The sequence below is a fragment of the Neltuma alba genome, unplaced genomic scaffold (genome assembly GCF_004799145.2).
Source record: "Neltuma alba isolate B1F8T4 unplaced genomic scaffold, ASM479914v2 tig00004593_pilon, whole genome shotgun sequence".
NCBI lineage: Eukaryota > Viridiplantae > Streptophyta > Magnoliopsida > Fabales > Fabaceae > Neltuma > Neltuma alba.
In genome coordinates, this window is record NW_021633779.1 from 33,637 (window position 1) to 53,240 (window position 19,604).

Below are 19,604 nucleotides of genomic sequence, written 5' to 3' on the forward strand. Positions count from 1 at the left end.
ATATTTATCGCATAGCGTTCCATCTTGATTCATAAAACTCATATTATAAAGAATAGTCAATAGTTAGCTTTGTTCAAGTTTTAGTCAAGGCACTTTTGCATCACACATCTTGTACTTTCTCTTTAGTTAATTTGATATGCGTAATTAGATTGCTAGGACAATTTTGGCTTCAATAAGTAAGACAACTTAAGTTAGTGCTACTATGTTATATTTTAGTTTAGTTTTAATTTATTAGCCCCCATGACGTGGCTCATCAGTGATCTTCAAGCTTAAAGCGTGCCATTTGATTCCCGGCAGGGAAAGAGAGAGAAAAATTACGGTTTCCGAGAACAAGAAGAAGCATGTGTCAATTGTCAAATCAATCAAACCAAAAAATTGGCTTTAGTTTCCATTTCTATTTCCTATGACAGGTTTCCAAAACTCCAAACAGGGCCTATGGCTCTTATAGATAAGGGGGATGTTCGGGTTTTTATAAATGGAAATAAACTCTTTCACGTATTTATTTTGTATATTATAAAAGTTATTTTTTTGTTAAAGTATAGGTATCTTTTCATTGCAGACAATTCTATTCGATGTATTGTTAGGCACTAAATGTGGGCATCTCTCTCAGTAAGGACTCAAATATAAATTCGTCACGTTGTGAGGATTAACCCTTTCTGCTAAATGTAATCCCTATTAATAAAAAAACAAACCAACTATTGTTTTGATTCTATCTAAACACTTCCCCGGTCATAAAACTTGAAAAGCCCAGTACCTCAAGTGGAGTCCAGCTCTTAATTTACGCAGCACCAGCCCCAAAGGGTTCTATCTTATATCCAAGGCACCAAATCAAAATAATGGGGTACTTGCGGACTTGTACATATTTAAAACTACTTAATATAAGCACTTATAAATATATTTATGTAAATTGAGACAATTTTTTTTTCATAAACTTACTTTATATTCTATGCATTATGATTAAAAAGCTATTTTTGAAGGATCATACCAATATTTTTAAAAGGCACTTAATTTAAAACCAAACAATCATACCAATATTTTAAAAAAGCACCTAATTTTAAAACCAAGCGTATCATTTTACAAATCTTTTCCCAATTATTTACAAAGCCATTTTCGGGACTTAGATCACAAATAGATTGGCAAACCAAAAATGCATGTATAAGGACATGTAGGGTATGTTTGGAATTCCATTTTAAGATCCAAACGTGCCTCGGAAAATGTAACAAGTCAGTTGGGGACTTTCTGAAGGTAAATTGGTTGTTTGGATAGATAGCTTTTGAATTAGACTTTTGAAAAAAAAAAAAAGCAACTTATTTTTCAACGCTCTGGGAAGTAGCTTTTCACCGTTTCAAAATGTAATATGCCATTAAATAAGCATGTAATGAGTATTAATTTCTCTCACCTATCATTTCTACCAGACCGAGCTCAAGCCTATCTTCAAATCAAAACAGAGAACCCGTGCTACTACATTCAGCCGTGTTCACCTCCCTCACTCTCGGCACTCTCTCCATTTGTTGCTCTCGCCGGTGTCTCCGTCCATTGGTCTCGGCTGCGTCTCCATTCGTCACTCTCTCTAGCGTCTCTGTTCGTGGGTGTTGCCGGCTCTGCTTCTTCCATCAAAACAGATTTGGGTCATTGTTTGTGCCATTGCTAGTGTGTCTCTGCAAAGAATCGCCGCTGTCTTCCTCCACCGCTGAAGGTACCATGGTTGTTTTTCTTCTCTTCCCTGTTCGACTTTCAAATCCTCTATTCTCCTTGTCAATGGTCACAGTGGCTGAAGGAGGCTTGCCTTTTTTCTTCCTCCTCTGATTGTAGATGTTGTTTGACTGACAAATATAATTTATTTAGAGTTCTCGATGATTCATCAAACTGATCTACCACCTTCAATGTATGTGCACTCCCTTAAGAAATCGAAACCTCTCTGTTACTCCTTTTTCATGCTTTTGTAGGATTTTCAAACCTATTTGCGTGGTCCGTTCTAGTAACAACATTCCCACTTTCATATAGCATTGCTGTGAGTGGTAAGCTGAACATTTCTTCCCTGTGTGCATATGTGTGGATGTGAACTGAATGGCTGTAATTAATGGTGTATGGTGTTGGTTTATGGTGCAAGATTTATGGACGTGTGAATGCTCTTTTGACCGAATCATATGATAGTTTGGCCTTAATTTTGTTAGATATTATGCTTTACTGCTTGGTTGGATTTTTTGAGTTAAAGAAAAAGAGTATTTTTGGTGCTATGGGTTCATGTATCATGATTGAGAATGGGTGGCTGTAATTGTGTGCGGTGTTTTGAACTTTAGGGGGAAAAAATACAAAGATGGTAATCAAGGATATGTGGATATATTTAGCTTGTACCTAGTTCAATGACCAAACAATAGGTAACTTTTATTGATTTAAGAATCTATAATTTCAACTTAGGGTGTGTTTGGATGAAACCAAACCGTGGTTTGGAAAAGTGATTCTGGAGAATAGATTCTGGGGAAAATAGATTCTGTGAAGAATAGATTTTGTAAAAAAGTGATTCTGAGAAGTGAGAGTGTTTGGATAGTTGTTATCAGAAGCACTTTTTATATATACAAATTACTAAAAAAAAGACATAAGTTAATATGATAATTACAGAAAAAATAGATTTTATGATATATTTTAATTTGAAGGAATAAAATTGTTAATAATATGTTTTTACCAACATAATTAATAATACATAAGATAATATAATTAATAAATAATTAATGTGTATATATATTTATAAAATATAAGATTAAATATATTTATAAAAAAATATGTTTATAAAAAAAATAACAAGATACATATCATATAGGTCCTCACACTCTCCCTTTTTTCTCCAAAAGTAAAAAAATTTTGCTTTTTTCAAAACCATGGTTTTGACCCAAAACCATGGTTTTGGTTTTTGGAGGGGCTGTTTGGGTAGATTATTCCCCAAACCATGGTTTGGGGTGTCACCCAAACATACCCTTACCCAATATTGATTGCTATCTCCATCTTATCACTGGTCAAAACCCATAGCTTAATTCGAGCTTGTTTAAGCTTTTGATTAAGTTGAAAATTCTAATATTAAGGTTAGCTGGCTTATGAAAAGGAGAAAAAAAAATAGAAAGGCAAAGTTTGGCGTATTCAATTGGGCAGTGATTAAAATCGCATTCGTCCAAAGATGTCACCTTGGTCATATTATTTTAACAGACAAATGTTGTGTGTAGTGTCCATATTAGATGGTCAGATTGGCAAGTATTTCTTCTTAAACCAAAGTTTTAAATTGTACGATTGAGAGGCCACTTTGAATTCAGATGCAACCACATTTTTGCTATAGTAGTAGCCGAAACCTTGTTCTTGAATCCAAACATCGATAAGTTCCTATTTTTCTGCATGTTTGTAACGTAAGGCAGAGCTTGAATTAATTCACTTTTGGTGATTTGATTTACATATATTGTGGGTTTATACTGCTTGATTATACTGCTTGATTCTTGACTAATTGTGGGTTTGATATATATGTAATTTCAACAAGAACTATGAGTAACGATAAAGGCAAAACATTGGGATGTGAGCAACACAGGTGTGTTTCTCAAAATATGTGTTGACCAGATTTATAGTAAACTTCGTCAAGGATCTTAATTTACAAAACAAGGTTAGGACAACATTCACAAAGAATTCAATGAAAAGACAGAGAGAGGATATGAAAAAAAAAACAGCTGAAAAGTAGGTTAGATAACTTAAGGAAAGAGTGGAAGACATTTAATAAACTAATTGCTAAGGAGACCGGTATAGGGCGAGACCCTGAAAGGAACACAGTGGTGGCATCTGATGAGTGGTGGGAGAGGAAATTATGGGTATGAAGTAGCTTATGTTAATTTATAAGTAGTATTATACTTTTAAAATCGATTTAACTTTGGTTTACTTTTGACTTTGCAGGAAAATTCAGCATATGAAAAGTTTAGGCACCATGGGTTAAGGTTTCGCACTGAATTAGAAACTATATTCAAGGACGCTATGGTATCAGGAGATGATATGTGGGCACCATCTTGGACCAAGCCTGCACCACAGAAGGGTGATCAGCCAAATGACTACCAACCAACAAAGGATTGGCAAGAAGGTTTAGAAGACAGGCAAGAAGGTTCAGGGGATAGTAAAGACGACACTGGACGTCGTGCAAGAGTTTTGGACTATTTGGACGGCATCAATTTAACTGCAAACACATCAAACACTGCACCCATTGTACCTAGTGCTTCAAGGAGTCAAGGGAAGAGGAAGAGAGGTGAAGGGTTGGACAAGCACAAGAAGAAGAAAATGCTAGCAACAAGAAGAATAGCAGATGTAGTAAGTTCGATCGAGAAGGCTTCAATTAGTACAATAGAGGCAATAAACAAAATCTCCAACAGTGATAATACTACTGAGCTCACCGTTGATCTGCTGAGTATGCCTGAAATTGTTAGCGACACTCATCTTTGTGTCATTTGTTGTAATCTGCTGGCAAACAAGACGTTAAGGGACATATATACTGGTTTGAGAGAAAATCGGGAGGTATTAGTAGCTTGGTTGAAGCACAATGCTGCAACCCTGCCGCCATATGCTGCACCAAAGAATCATTGAGTTGTGCCTAGTGACTTATTATGATTTCTGTTTATCTATCTTAATGTATTTGGTTATTGTGTGTCATGACGATGTGTTTAATGATTGTGTGTTTAATGACTTTGTTTAATGTTGTGTGCTTTATGACTACGTTTAATATTGTGTTTCATGACTATGTATAATTATTATGTACAGTTTAATGGCTATTTATCACTTATCTTTTCTCTCCGTTTTTTTTTTTGTGAAAATGCTACTCACATTTGGTATTTAACTACTCACAAATAACATAATCTATGTCTGATTCAACGACGGGTTGGGGCGAGGGTTGGGATGACGAACGGTCTCAATTACTTCCTGCTTTACATGAACACACAACACAAGTATCACAGCTAAGTGTGTTAATGGGTTAGTATGTGACACCTTTTCTATGCAAACAGCCATGCAGAACTAGCAAACAAACATGTTATTTATGGGTTCAAGAACTTTTGCACGGGCATGAAGGACAGTCTAAGGAAATGTTTCTAATGGAAACAGAGACATTACATCAATTATGTTCTAAATTGGTTGAACATGGGTTGCAAAATTTTAAGTACATAGGTGTCCATGAATCTGTTGCCATGTTCTTGAATACAATTGTGCATGGTCAGTGTAATAGAATGATTCAAGAAAGGTTTCAACGTTCAGGAGAAATTGTCAGTCGGCATTTTCATAAAGTGTTGGATGCTTGCCTCAATTTATCTTGAGAAAATATCAGGCCCACTAAGTGCCACCCAAAAATAGCAAATGGTCCACGATACTTTTCATTTTTTAAGGATGCACTCAGCACAATTGATGGCACCCACATAAAATGTCAAGTTAGTCAAGCTAGGCAAGACAAATATATTGGGAGGAAGGAATTTCTGAGTCAAAATGTCATGGGCGTATGCGATTGGGATATGTGCTTCACATTCGTGTTGGCAGGCTGGGAAGGTAGTGCACATGATGATAGTGTCTTTCAATCTGCTATTTCAACTCCATCCATGAATTTCCCTCATCCACCTGAAGGTATGTTTCTGTAAATTTCAAATCAATTATTTTAAAATTAAGCTTCAATTGCATTATTTTCACCTCAACATAATTGAGTCATGATTTTCTAGGCAAATTTTATTTGGTTGATGCTGGTTATTCATCACAAGTGGGATACCTTGGCTCGTACAGACGTGAGCACTATCACCTTCCAGACTTTAATCGTCAGCCAAGATTTAGAAATGAGAATGAGGCCTTCAATTATTATCATTTAAGTTTGAGATGCACTATTGAAAGAACTTTTGGGGTTTGGAAGAATAGGTTTGCAATCTCAAGAGACATGCTCATATTCAAGTTTCAAGCACAGGTCCGTATAGTTTGTGCAACAATGGCTGTCCATAATTTTATCAGGCAAAATTCTCCAATTGATGACCGCTTTATACAAGCTGAGCGTGAAAGTATAATAGATGAAGACAATAATCATCCAGCTGGCGAGGCATCCTCGTCAAGTTTAATATCTACCGCACAAATGAATCGTGTTTGTGACTCAATTAGAGGCCAAATTGTGCAAAGCTTATGATCTAATTAGTTATGTGATTTTATTTACTTTAATTAGAGACCAAATGAATTTTAATTTAATTTATGTTCTTGTTTGTCCATTATATATATATTTAATTAAGTACGATCTAATTACTTATGTAATTTCATTTACTCTAATTAGAGACTAAATGAATTTTAATTTATGTTCATGTTTGTCCATTATATATAGTTAATTAATTATCTACAATGTGTTTTTAAATTTTTTCTGGTAACAAATATTTTTATTTTATAATCTCACAAATAAACTATTTTTATTTTATCATAATAATTTTAGATATTTTTTTTAACAATTATCACATTAAAAATATTAAACACTACTATTCAATAAAGTATATGCCATTTTCAGTCATTTTACAACTGAACTAACTTTTCTATTCATCCAAACAACTTTTAACTTTTCCAACTAACTTTTTAAAAGCACCTATCCAAACATATCATAACTGACTTTTACTCTAATTTTAGTTACAAAAGTCAGTTGGACTAGAAGTCAATTTTGCCTAATATCAATCCAAACATATACAAGATAATGCTAAGACCTGATCATTCCCTTCCAATCTTGTCCATCCCACTGGAGCCATGAGCACTCACACATAAACCAATAAGAAATCACCTCATGATTGGCCTGGGCCAAGGTTTTCCAAATCAAGAGATTTACCTAACTAGATGTATAGAGTTCGTGATTGGAAATTGGGATATGACTCTCTTTTACCTTATGTTTGGTAACAGAAAATTGGAGTAGAGGGGAAGAAAGAGAAGGAATGGAAAATTTTTAATGACTTTGATTTAAAAACTTTGAGAACTGGAATTTTAAAATTTTAATAAAAAGAAGGTGTAACATAAAAGAATAATAACATTTAATTAGAAATTTTTAACCCTACTTTTTAAATTTTTTTAAATCGAACTTATTAAAATTTTTCCTTCTTCATTACTTTCATTTTCTTTGTACCAAATCAACCTAAAGACAAAGCGGATGTATTCAATGCCCCATACTTCATTATAAACCCAACCAAAAACAAAAAATAAAAGGAATAGGGCTCTTTGAGTGCCATCCAACGCGTACAGTGATATGGCGTACTGCAGTATCGCGTGATGGAAAAATACAAGAAATAAATGACCATAACAATCAACCTATCCAACCTAATACAGCAAGCGCATCACCTCGTCTTGCAATATTCACATGCAAGCATACTTGAAGAAATAAAGTTCATAAGTAGCGTAACCAATACAATTTTAATATTAGTTCCGGTCTTTGATACAAAGTTTATTTTGTAATGTAATTTTACACTATAAATTAGATATTATATTTCAAACCGGCAATAGTATAATACTATTTTCAGTTCTTAATATAAGACCTTATTTGAGTTTTATTTTGGTTCTAAATATAAAACCCTAATTCACTTTGTCTTTCATATTTATGTATTTTTCCTAAGATAGTCCTTCTAATGATAGTAGTTTTAGTCAATATACTTGATTAGTAAGGATATTTTAGGAAAGACAACACCTATTTATTACAAATAACTAACTTAACTTACTTCCTTAATCTCTTCAAATTAGTCAACCAGATCTTATAATTAGAACTGGAGATAATTTATAGATATGCTCAAAAACCTTCACACTATTATTTATAGATATGCTCAAAAACCTTCACACTATATTATATATGGCTCTATATACGAGCATGTTTGAAAGGTTTCAAATCAAGATATACATATAAAAGATATTTTATGTGATTCAAACACCATTTCAATCCGAAACATGTTATTTTCAACATTACACGACATATTAAGCCATTCATGAACACAGCAGCCTCACATTAGTTCATGAAATTGAGGATAATAATATTTAAAAAAACAGAGACATCACCCAAAAAAAAAAAAGAAAAAGAAACAGATAGATTTAAACGTAACACCACTTGATGGGTTAACGTTTTCGCACCTTCAACAATTAATGTAAAGAAACAATATTACTTCGCGTCAATATATGATTACAGGGTTAATTAGAGCTAAATTAAATTTAGCCCTCAATCTCCCAGAATTCTAGAGTCAATTGGTTATAACTCTAATCAATCATCATGTATTTGAATATCCCATTACCATACAAATCCCCAAATTTCCCAAAATCTCCATGCTATCATTCCAATTAGGGGTGTTCAAAATAGGTATGTCCCAGTCCCGACTATATTGGGATGGGATGGGACGCGGGATAGGGTCGTCTTGTCCTAATAGCAATATATTTTTTTAATTTTTTTATCTTATTATAATTATTAAATGTTAAAAACACAAAATGTTTAAGGTATATGCAATGCAAAATGTTTATATTTATATTTAGCACATATATAGTTGAATAGTTAGTATTTATCTAGAGTTTTTATGGTTGCTTATGATGTTTGAAATAAAAAAAATGAATTTGGAGTTATTATATTACTAATTATTATTTATTTGGGTTTTTGTTTAAGATGACTAAGCCCGAAAAAGAAAAAAAAAGCTTTCAAAAAGGCTAAGCCCAAAAAACAAAAAATAGAAAGGAAAAAAAAATGAAAATCCATTATAATAACTCAACCAAAAGACAAAAACTTTTTACAATAAAAAAAAATAAAACAGGATGTCGGTCTCGTCCCATCTCAATCAGGACCAAGACAGGATAAGATGAGACATAGAATAGATTTCCTATCCCATCTCTATTCATTAGAACAGAATTGGGATGAGCCTGTTCTGATTCTGTCCCGTTCCACACAGCCCTACCTCCAATTAGGGTCTATTACCCAAATGTATCCGTTACCAAATCCAACCACTAAGCACAAAAGTAAAATGATTAAAATTTAAATCAACTCCCACTAATTATATCTAAACAATCAAGATAAAAGTTCTGTATGAATTAATATTTACTATAAAGAAGCATAAAAGCCATAATTAAAACTAAAAGACCTAATAATAATCTAAACATTATATCTCTTACCAATTTCATTATGCTACGATTTCTTCCTTTCTAAATATGCAGTTGAAATTTAGATGCTGTTAATTTCTTCCCCTTCATACATTCATACAATTACATACAATACAATACATGCATGCTGCTTAAAAACTTCAATCCTCTTAAACAAGTTTTCCCTTTTTTTTTTTTGCCAGCCAATTTTGTTTCCAATTTTATTTCAATGTTTAAATTAAATAATAATAATTACATTACATTAATTAATTATTTTATTTTTTTAAAAAAAAATATGCATATATAACTGTTATTTTAAAAACGATAGCTCCAAATCCATGCTCAATGAACATAAAAATCTTCAGGGGGCCGACGTTGTGGTTTAACGGAGGTTTCATCATCCTCTTCTTCAGCGTGAAGGCGCATTCGTTCCATTACCTTCTTACCCTCCCTGCCTCCCTCCCTCTCTCTCCACAATGACGTTGGCTACTTCCTTTGCCAGCCCTCATGTCCACCCTTATCCCAACACTAGTAGAAGTTGCCTTCTTCCTATCAGAAGAAAATCTCACAAGAACCGTCGCTTTCTCTTTATCTCACCCTCCACCACTCTCTTTGCTTCACTTCCTGCTACTTCTTCTTTCAGTATCAAGTCTGTTTCTAATCCAGTTCAATTTCGCCCTTTATCGGACTCAATACATGATGATTTAATGGAAGACCTCGAGAATTCCCTCGCTTCTTTTGCTACCGTGAACGGAGTTCATCAAATTGAGGCCCCTGAGTCGTCCTCGGGCTTATTTATCCACGAACCACCTTGGTTTTCCTCCCTCTTTTTGAAAGGTTTGTACTCGGAAACTAACCAAGAATTTAGATTGGAGTTTAAGGAAATTGAGAAAAGAAAGTATAATTTGCTGAGGAGAAGGCAGATTAGAGCCGAGACGGAAGCTTGGGAAAGGATGGTGGAGGAGTATAGAGAGCTTGAAAGAGAAATGTGTGAGAAAAACTTGGCTCCTAATTTGCCAAAGGTGAAATCTTTGTTTTTGGGGTGGTTTGAACCGCTGAAGGAAGCTATAGAAGCTGAGCAGAAGTCGCAGAGGTCAAAGAAGAAAAAGGCTGCATATGCACCACATATTGATTTGTTGCCTGCATCCAAAATGGCGGTTATTGTCATGCATAAGATGATGGGTTTGGTGATGCTGGAGCTTGAGGTGGGGTGTGTTCAGGTTGTTCAGGCTGCAGTTCAGATTGGTATGGCTATAGAACAAGAGGTAATTGATAAAAGTTCCTTTTAACTTAATTACATTTGAATGTTTTGAACTAATTATTAGTATTGGGTAAATCCCTGTTCTCTCTCCAATATTTTAAGCAGCTGAGTAAAGGTTATTTCCATATATATTAGCACGTGGTTTGCTGTTTACGTAATACTTGTCCTTGTCCAGTCTGAGAATTTCGTAGTTCCCCCTTTATGTGTGTCTCACATGTGCCTCAACTACGTTAGATGCACGAACTCCCTCCGTCTTACGATTTTCATTCAGGTGCCTCTTTGATCACAAGGGATATACCATGGGAGTTAAATTTCTCCTCTAGCAACTGTACCCTGAAGAGGAGCAGGACGTAGTGGAATTCAGCTGCTTAATTACCCGTAGTCAGAATGCAACTTGCTACACATGGGGATATTTACATATCTCTGTGCTATTGTTAGCTTTTAGGCTATGAACATTTGCTGGCACCATGTACATATTAGTTTTGTACTCTTGTTGATCACCTGCCATATATGGGACTTTTTCTGCCAGGATTCTCAAACGTATAGTACTTTTTAGCACTAGCTTCCTTTGGTGCCAGTCATGCCACAGGGCACCATGATTTATCCATCCTCTTTATCATATTTTTTTTCTAAACATGCATTTACAGGTAACACTGGTTTCTGCTTAGCTTATCCAATTAATGCATTCACTTGAAGTATGCAATGAAAACCCTAGTTTTGATCTGCCAGTACGTTCTGACCACTACATTACCGAAAAAATTGATGTTAAAAGATAAAATAATATTCATAAAAGCAGAACTTAAAACTATAATATATTCTTACAATTTCTCCTTGAAAGTAGTACAAGCATGTTCTTTATCAATGAATCATCTAGTTTTGACTTTGGTGGGTTGATGTAGACTCAGGTAGTACGTGATGACTAAGTCCCACATTGAGTAAAATGATATGTTCAATGGAGTATTTAAGTGGGTTTATCTTACCATCTCAATAGCTAGCTTTTGAGGGAGTATTATTTATCCATAGAGCATCCCATACTACTCCATGTGGGACTTGATACATCCCATACTTTGTGGAACTGAGGAAGCCTCTACTACCTCACCTTAGTTTCCATCAATTGGCCTCCCTGGGAAGCCAATAACATGATGGCTACTATTTTAGAACCAACTGTAGAGCTTCCTATTCTGCTTCATGTGGGATTTAGAGGCATCCCATACCATACTAGTGTATTACCTTATCTCCGTAGTGTGTCTCTCTTTCTACCAACAGGGGAGGGAGGGACTGAGAGTTGTTTTGTTGAGGTTTTATTCCATTTCTTTGAATCACTTATGATTGGTTGTTTTGGTGTATTGTAGTTTCATCATGACTTTAGAAAAGGATACATCCTTTCTCAACGAGCTCTACTTATGTAACAAATTAGTCTCAATGTGTTACAGGTTAGGATTCATAGATTTCTGGAGAAGACTAGAAGACACAATGGTAAAAAGGCAGCGGCTGTTTCTGAGGATGGCCTTAATAATGATAAAGAGAAAATAAGGAAACGTGTAAATGGTTTGATCAGAAGGAAAAGAATGAAAGAGGTGCAGTTGCTATTGAAGAAAGAAGAATTTAGTCCTTGGGGACGTGATACCCAGGCTAAGGTTTGTGTGCATGTATATTTGTAACTTCATCATTTTTTTTAATTTTTTGTTTTAACCCTGTAATTTAATAGTGACCTTATGAAAAATGCAGCTGGGATGTCGATTAATACAATTATTGATTGAGACAGCATATCTACATGCTCCACCTGATCAGTCTGCTGATACTCCACCTGATATTCGACCAGCATTCATGCATAGGATTAAAGCTATATCAAAATATCCAGGGTGAGGGTTCAGTTTTTAATTTTCCTTTTTAATCAAGAATCCTTACTCTAGGACCTGAACTCCTAGCAAAATTGTCAGATAAGGGAAGTTACAGGTTGGCTGTTCTGTGGTAGAATGTGCCTGAGTAGATGTGTCCTGGATGGTTCTTGCTTTTCTCTCTTTCCCTCCCATCATACCATGTATTATTCTCAACACAAGTACCTGAACAGAGGCCATTGGCCTTCAGTTTAGAAGTATTGAGAGTATGAGGTGTGACCCTTGCTAAAGGAAAATGAAAGAATAAAACTGAATTTAAAAAGGTTCACTTGCTAGTGATTACAGATGTTTTAAAATTGTTGACGAGAAGAATCACTGCAAGGACGGTTCGCAAAGGTTGATTAAAGTTCTTTTGGAATAGTACTATCTTATTTCTTATGTAATTCTGAATTGCTGCTTGGTACATGTAGGCAAAAGATTTTGAAGAATCATGGCGTTATAGAGTGTGACCCCTTGCTCCTGGCTGGGCTTGACAAATCTGTGAGTTTAGAAATCATGTTTTTTTTAATATATTTTTTTTATTTGGCCATTTCAAGCTGAACTGCAAGGTTGTAATAAGCTTTTTCCTGAAAATGAATTTATGATAAACCCATTATTATCTGTAACAATATCTATGATTTCTTCTAAGCATGATTTTAAGGTATTTTAAACTTCTGATAGTGCTAATGCTTACAGAATTAGCAATATACACCATAAACCGTGAATATATATTTCTTGCTTACTAATTCATGCCTTTGTTTTTGTGCAGGCTAAGCATATGTTAATACCTTACATGCCTATGCTAATACCTCCTAAGAAGTGGAAAGGGTATGGCAAATATAATGGGATATACTGTTGTATTTTACTTGAATAGCCTGCATTTGGTCAATCCCCATAAAATCTAGGAATAATCTGGTAGCCAGTGAGGGGTGCAAATAGCTGACCACATTTTTTTACGGGGCAAAAAAAGTCTTAGTCTCTCTCTCACTCTCCTCTTGATACTCTTTCCAGGTATGACAAAGGTGGGCACTTGTTTTTACCTTCTTATATCATGCGGACACATGGATCTAGGAAGCAGCAAAATGTGATGAAGAATGTTGAAGGGAAACAAATGCAGAAAGTTTATGAGGTATTGTATGTGAATTTCTGCTTTCCTTTTTCATTGTCAAGGAAGAAGCGAAGCAGTATTCCATAAAATGGATATTCTGGTTAAAAAATGATGCATTATGCCGTTATTGTATTGTTTGTAAAATTCAGGATTGACTATTAGGACTTTGTTGAGTGCTGTAATGATCAAGTTTATTATTTTCTAATTTCTTCCTTATTGGAAAAAAGGGCACAGTAGTTTCTTATTTGTTTTAGAATTTATTGTTGTTAGTGAATGGACCTTGGGCCTAGAACCCTAATCTAGTCTCTTTTCTAGTTAACCTAGCTGCCACTAATCGTAGATAGATTTGTAGATTTGAAAGCTATTAGGTATTAACTTACATTTTGAATTTTGAATTTGATTGTATCCCTAGAATTTTGGCTTATCCCTAGAATGCTGTGATCTCAGTCTCTCTTGACTGCTCCAATTTATCTATTTAATCCGCTGCCTATTCTGAATAAAGCAAGCAATATTTTGCATTTGTCTTCTACATTTACGAGAGCATTAAATTCTTTGTAAGTTCCCAAGATATCATTCAGTTTTATTACTTTCATTTATATAGTCATTATGCATTATTGCCTCTTCTTTTCTCATTTAAAGTTGTTCTTATGCATATTCCCATGTATCTCTGACCTGTTTTGCTCTGACATGATAAATTTTCAGGCCTTGGATACACTTGGACAAACCAAATGGCGAATAAATAAAAAATTACTTAGTGTTGTGGAGTCCATCTGGGCTGGAGGTGGTAACATTGCTGGCCTGGTTGATCGTAATGATGTAAGCACAATTTGATAAAGAACTTCTCTAGTTACCAAATGGAACTATATAGATTTTTGAAAAGGATGATTGTGTTAGTTTCTTCTTTTGTCTTTCTTTATTTTTATTCTATTTACCCATTGCTTTTGAAAATTATGCTACAAATCCTAATTAGAAAAAGGCTTTATGTCTTCCGGCATTACATGAATAAATAAAATAAATTTTAGATATTATCAACTTATAGAAGGTAACATCCTGAATCATTTAAACGTCTTAAACAACTTAATTTTGTTATTGTTACTCTTTTCTGAAGATGAATATTTAATTCAGATTTTATTGAGCCCACACTAATTGTGGGATAAAATCACCTTGAATAATTGTGGCTGGCTCAGAACCCTACCAACTTAGGATTTTTCTGGTTCATTCTCTGATAAAATGTAGTTGGGTTTATGTTATAATGAATTCTGGTCCCCTCCATCCCCATTTTCCATAGAGCTTAAAATGTGGTGAGTTCTAAACGCTTAGTTCCTGTCCCTCGAATTTCTCTTTTGACTTACAGGTTCCTGTACCTGAGAAGCCTTCTGTAGAGGATTTGAAACTAATTCAGGAATGGAAATGGAGTGCAAGGAAGGCAAGGAAAATTAATCTAGAGAGACATTCTCAAAGATGTGACATTGAACTTAAAATCTCTGTAAGATATCTCCTCTCGTTGTCAAAAAGTTTGCATGTCTTTAAACATTTGACAATTCCAATTTCAATTGTTACATCATTGTCCTCTGATCTTACCTACATCTTGTGAAGATGTTGATCAATGTAAACGTAGACTTGATTTCCTAATGTTTGTATCCATTATGCATCAAATTGGACCATGAATTGCATAATCTCACCTATATTTTTATAGTTATTTAATTTCTGTTCCATGTTCTATTAGATGAGCAATAATTATGAGAAAACAATCTGAAACAGGTGGCTCAAAAAATGAAAGATGAGGAAGGCTTTTATTATCCCCACAATCTTGACTTCCGTGGAAGAGCATATCCGATGCATCCTCATTTGAATCACTTAAGTTCTGATCTATGTAGAGGCCTACTTGAATTTTCTGAAGGGCGGCCCCTGGGGAAGTCTGGCCTACATTGGCTGAAAATACATTTAGCAAATTTGTATGCTGGTGGCATTGAAAAGATGTCTTATGATGGCCGCCTAGCATTTGTGGAGAATCATCTTCATGATATATTTGACTCTGCTGATTACCCTATTCATGGAAATCGTTGGTGGTTAACGGCTGAAGATCCTTTTCAATTCCTTGCTGCATGTGTTAATCTATCTGAGGCTTTAAGAAGCTCATCACCACATTCTGTGATCTCACATCTGCCAATTCATCAGGTATAGGCTTTTTGGAGCCCTTAAGGCTGGGAAAAATGGGTTTCATAACTTCTGCACATTTCTTCTATAAGTAACGAAGTTGACTCCTGGTTCTCATATTTGCATTTGTGATGCAGGGATTTTGTTTTTGTTTTTGTAGTCTTATATTGCAAATAGTTGCATCTTAATCATTTTATTTGCAATTGAAAATGTTTGTAGTTTCATATTACAAATATTTTGATCTTATCTTTTGATTTGCAGTTGAAAATGTTTACTTTATCTGGTATTTTCTAAATGTTTTCTTCATTGACTATTTTCAAGAGAAGTTATTAGTAACACAATTCTGATTAATTTTAGGATGGTTCCTGTAACGGCTTACAGCACTATGCAGCTCTGGGAAGAAACCATGTACGTTCACTTATCTTTCACTACCTGAATTTTCATAATTATAAAATATGCTTATACTTCCTGGATTTGTGGGGACTTGAGGATGATTTAATTTTGTGTGGCTTACTAGCTTCATTGACTTTTGAAAATGTCAGCATGAGGACAAAATTCTTTTATCCCTGCAACTTGGCATCATTAAACCTTTTTCTATGCTGAAAGATGGTCCCTGTTTGTGCTGAATTATTTTGGGTGATTTTTAAATCTTCATATCTCTGTGTTAAAAGACTGGCTTAATAGACCACGGTGTTGGTGGCTATCTTATCTTTCATGACCTGTTAAGTACCTCGTAGTTCCCATTTTGTCATTACATGTACTGGGTAGCAGCCTTTTGGTTAATTATGGATGTTCGTCATCTTTATTCTCATTCTGGGTTTTCTGGATCTATTTGTCATGGGACACGCTTTATACTGATGTTCTGCTTTTGAGACAATTGTAGATACCCCACTATGAAACTAAATAAACTAATTACAGTTCTATTGTAACTAAATTATTTGGTAACACTAAATGATATTCTGATATAGCTACCAATAAAAGGATGGTTAAATTGATAAGATTGTGTCTAAAATTTTTGCTGTTGCTGATTACTTTTCGCCGCACTTCTTGTTTTGTTCACTTTGCTTGTTCCTTCGCAGCCAGAGGCTGCTGCAGTTAACTTGGTTGCTAGAGAAAAGCCTGCTGATGTTTACTCGGAGATTGCGGTTAGGTATGTCAATTCTTTGTCTGCAATTTTTGTTTTTCATCGAAACCTCCATTCCATGCTACATTATTTTGAAGGAAAATTGCAATAAAGTTTAAAAGCAAACAAGTCCCTCGAAATCATCAAATTATTTTGAAGTCTCAAGGGACCTCATTGCAAAATATTTTATTTTTTTAATTACCAAATTGCCCTTTTTTAAAAAAAAATTTTTTTTGCATTGACAACTGAAAGAGCAGTTGTTAACAACTTAAAATGTAAAGATTAACAACAATCGCAGTAGGTATTAACAGCACATTACAAAAGTATAATGCATGAGTTGTCAATAGCTATCGCAATTGTTATTAATCCTTACACCTTAAGTTGTTAACAACTGCATTTTCAGTTGTCATTGCATACTTTAAAAAACAGATAAGGGCAATTTGGTAATTAAATAAATGGAATCTCTTGCAATGAGGTCCCTTAGGACTTCAGAATAATTTGATGATTTCAAGAGATCTTTTTGTATTTAATTCTCTTGGGTGGGACCTGATTGCAATTTTGCCTATTTTGAACTCAATTTTGATTGCAAAATGAATTGTTTTCACACCTGCATTGTTCATGTTTGAGGCCATCATTAGGATAGCCGCTTGTTTGTTAGCATCTCTTATTTCAGTCACCTGCTTTGCTTGATTTCTCCTGCGCATGAAAGAAGCTTTATGGTCTATCATCCATTGTCCATACGGTCAATTATTGTGCAAATAGCTATGTATAATTGATATTATATTGTCTCTTTAATTGTATGTATTGGCACTTGCGCAGGGTTCATAATATTATGAGAAGGGACAGCAACAAAGACCCAACTACCTATCCGAATGCTTTATTGGCAAAGCTTTTAATTGATCAGGTCAGTCCTCTTTTTAAATGTTGAAAGTTGTGTTATTTGATGAAATTATGCTCCAGAAGTTAGCAATAATCTCTTTCTTCTTACTTCTAATTGTTGGAAGCTTTCAGGTTGATAGGAAACTCGTCAAGCAGACTGTGATGACGTCAGTTTATGGTGTTACTTTTGTTGGGGCACGAGAGCAAATAAAAAGAAGGTTACAGGAAAAAGGACTCATAACTGATGACAGAATGCTTTTTACTGCTGCCTGCTATGCTGCCAAAGTAAGCAGCCATATAAATATGGAAGGATTAGTTCATTGCTATTAGATATAGTAACAGCTATCTTGATAAGTAACTCTTACCTGTACTATCCTTTTGGAATGTTTGGTTGAATAGAAAATTATTCCTTTTAAAAAGAAGAAAGAAATATGATGTTATGACCCAAACCAGAAACTGTAAATCCCCTCCTGCATTATGGCAGACTTCACGCAGAAGTAAAAATAAAAAAGCTAACTCAGTAAATTCATAAAACATACTACTCTGTTACACATTCAGACACACAAATAGGAGGGATAATGATTACACATATAAATTGATACTCAACAGAGAACAAGAACAAAGATACAAGCCACACACGCAGTTACAACTCTCTAAAACAGAACAAGCTTGCCAAACTTTCGAGAGGTTGGCACTCTACAGCCCAAGGGCCTAAACCACACTTCAAAAATCTTCTCTGCCTCTCCCGCTCAACCCAACGAAAGATTTATAGACCTCAAAAAGTGACCCTCACAATACCCAACTTAGCCTTCTCATAGCCTTTGACCACACTCAACTATAGCTTCCCTATTTGTCTATTTCTTTCTCCAACAGCAAGTCAACGTTCTGACCAGCAAAAAGTATCTTTCCCTTTTCATGTATTTCCTAAGTTTCCAAAAGTGATCCTAACATATAACTCTTTCGAATACTCTTTGAAGACCTTAAATCTGGCAAACCCTTCCATGCTGAAGCTAAAATGGAGTCAACCAATCAAACACTTCGTGATAAGTTGAAAAAGTTGATTACAAGTGAGTCATATCCGGACTTCTGAATTGATTATCCTTTACTTTCTAAAGGTGACATTGGCTGCTCTTGGAGAAATATTTGAAGCTGCACGGGGTATTATGGGTTGGCTTGGTGATTGTGCAAAGGTATGCTCTCTTATCACCTGTTGGATTTCCAGTGATGCTGATGTTGTTTTGGTCTTTCAGATTTGGAGTTTGTGGGTGTGACTCTTTTCTGCAATTCCGTTGTGTATAACTTGCATAGGTGATTGCTTCTGAAAATCAGCCTGTTTGTTGGACCACTCCTCTTGGTCTGCCAGTTATACAGCCATACTGTAGATCTGAACGTCATCTGGTGAGCTTCTCATGCACAGCTTTTTCCCCTATTGTTTTTAAGAAACTTACTTTCCTTAACAATGACAAAGTGTCAAACTAGTTAAGTAGTCAGTGGACTATCTATTTTCTTCTAGTTTTTGTTGTACTGTTTTGCTGTTTATGTTGAAACACCACGCTGATTATTCTCACATGGGCTGCAGATCAGAACATCACTCCAGGTTTTGGCTTTGCAGCGGGAGGGTAGTGCAGTAAGTAGACACATTTCTCTTGTTCCTTGTGTTTTCTACTTTCAGGATGGTTTTTTCATTTGCCAAATCTATCTTGATTGCAGATAGATATCAGGAAACAGAGAACTGCCTTTCCTCCAAACTTTGTACATTCACTTGATGGTTCACACATGATGATGACTGCTCTTGCCTGCGGGGATGCTGGCTTACGTTTTGCAGGTTTGAAGACATAACATTACCAAATAAATCATGTACATAATATGTGAAACTTCTATTTAAACAAATATTTAATATTTGTTTCTCAGAAAAAATGTAAGCATTTTTCTGCTTTCTGCTTGGATATGCTTCAGTTTACTTTCACTGTCATTGCGTAATTGTTTTCAGAAGATATTGGCATAAAATTGAAATTGATACATTATATTTATGAAAGACTTGTACTTTTTTAAGGAGTAATGTTGCAGTTTAGTTTTGCTTTGAGAGAAGTT

General features: G+C 34.8%; 1 protein-coding gene across 1 annotated transcript; it reads left to right on the plus strand.

The window, feature by feature from the left end:
• The first annotated feature begins 9,478 nt into the window (after positions 1–9,478).
• On the plus strand, positions 9,479–19,352 carry LOC114745286 (DNA-directed RNA polymerase 3, chloroplastic-like). The gene is made up of 17 exons (XM_028933436.1): positions 9,479–10,373; positions 11,803–12,006; positions 12,098–12,231; positions 12,678–12,747; positions 13,016–13,074; positions 13,258–13,375; positions 14,057–14,170; positions 14,709–14,840; positions 15,116–15,532; positions 15,869–15,919; positions 16,591–16,661; positions 17,454–17,538; positions 17,646–17,798; positions 18,629–18,703; positions 18,822–18,911; positions 19,093–19,140; positions 19,224–19,352. Exons 1-17 carry the CDS (start codon positions 9,585–9,587, stop codon positions 19,350–19,352), a joined length of 2,739 nt encoding a protein of 912 aa, XP_028789269.1. The 5' UTR covers positions 9,479–9,584.
• Positions 19,353–19,604: the final 252 nt, after the last annotated feature.

Coding starts and splice junctions, on each gene's coding strand:
- LOC114745286 (XM_028933436.1), top strand. CDS start 9,585: ATGACGTTGGCTACTTCCTTTGCCAGCCCTCATGTCCACCCTTATCCC. Junction 13,376..14,056: donor AAATGCAGAAAGTTTATGAG/GTATTGTATGTG, acceptor ATAAATTTTCAG/GCCTTGGATACACTTGGACA. Junction 15,533..15,868: donor CACATCTGCCAATTCATCAG/GTATAGGCTTTT, acceptor GATTAATTTTAG/GATGGTTCCTGTAACGGCTT.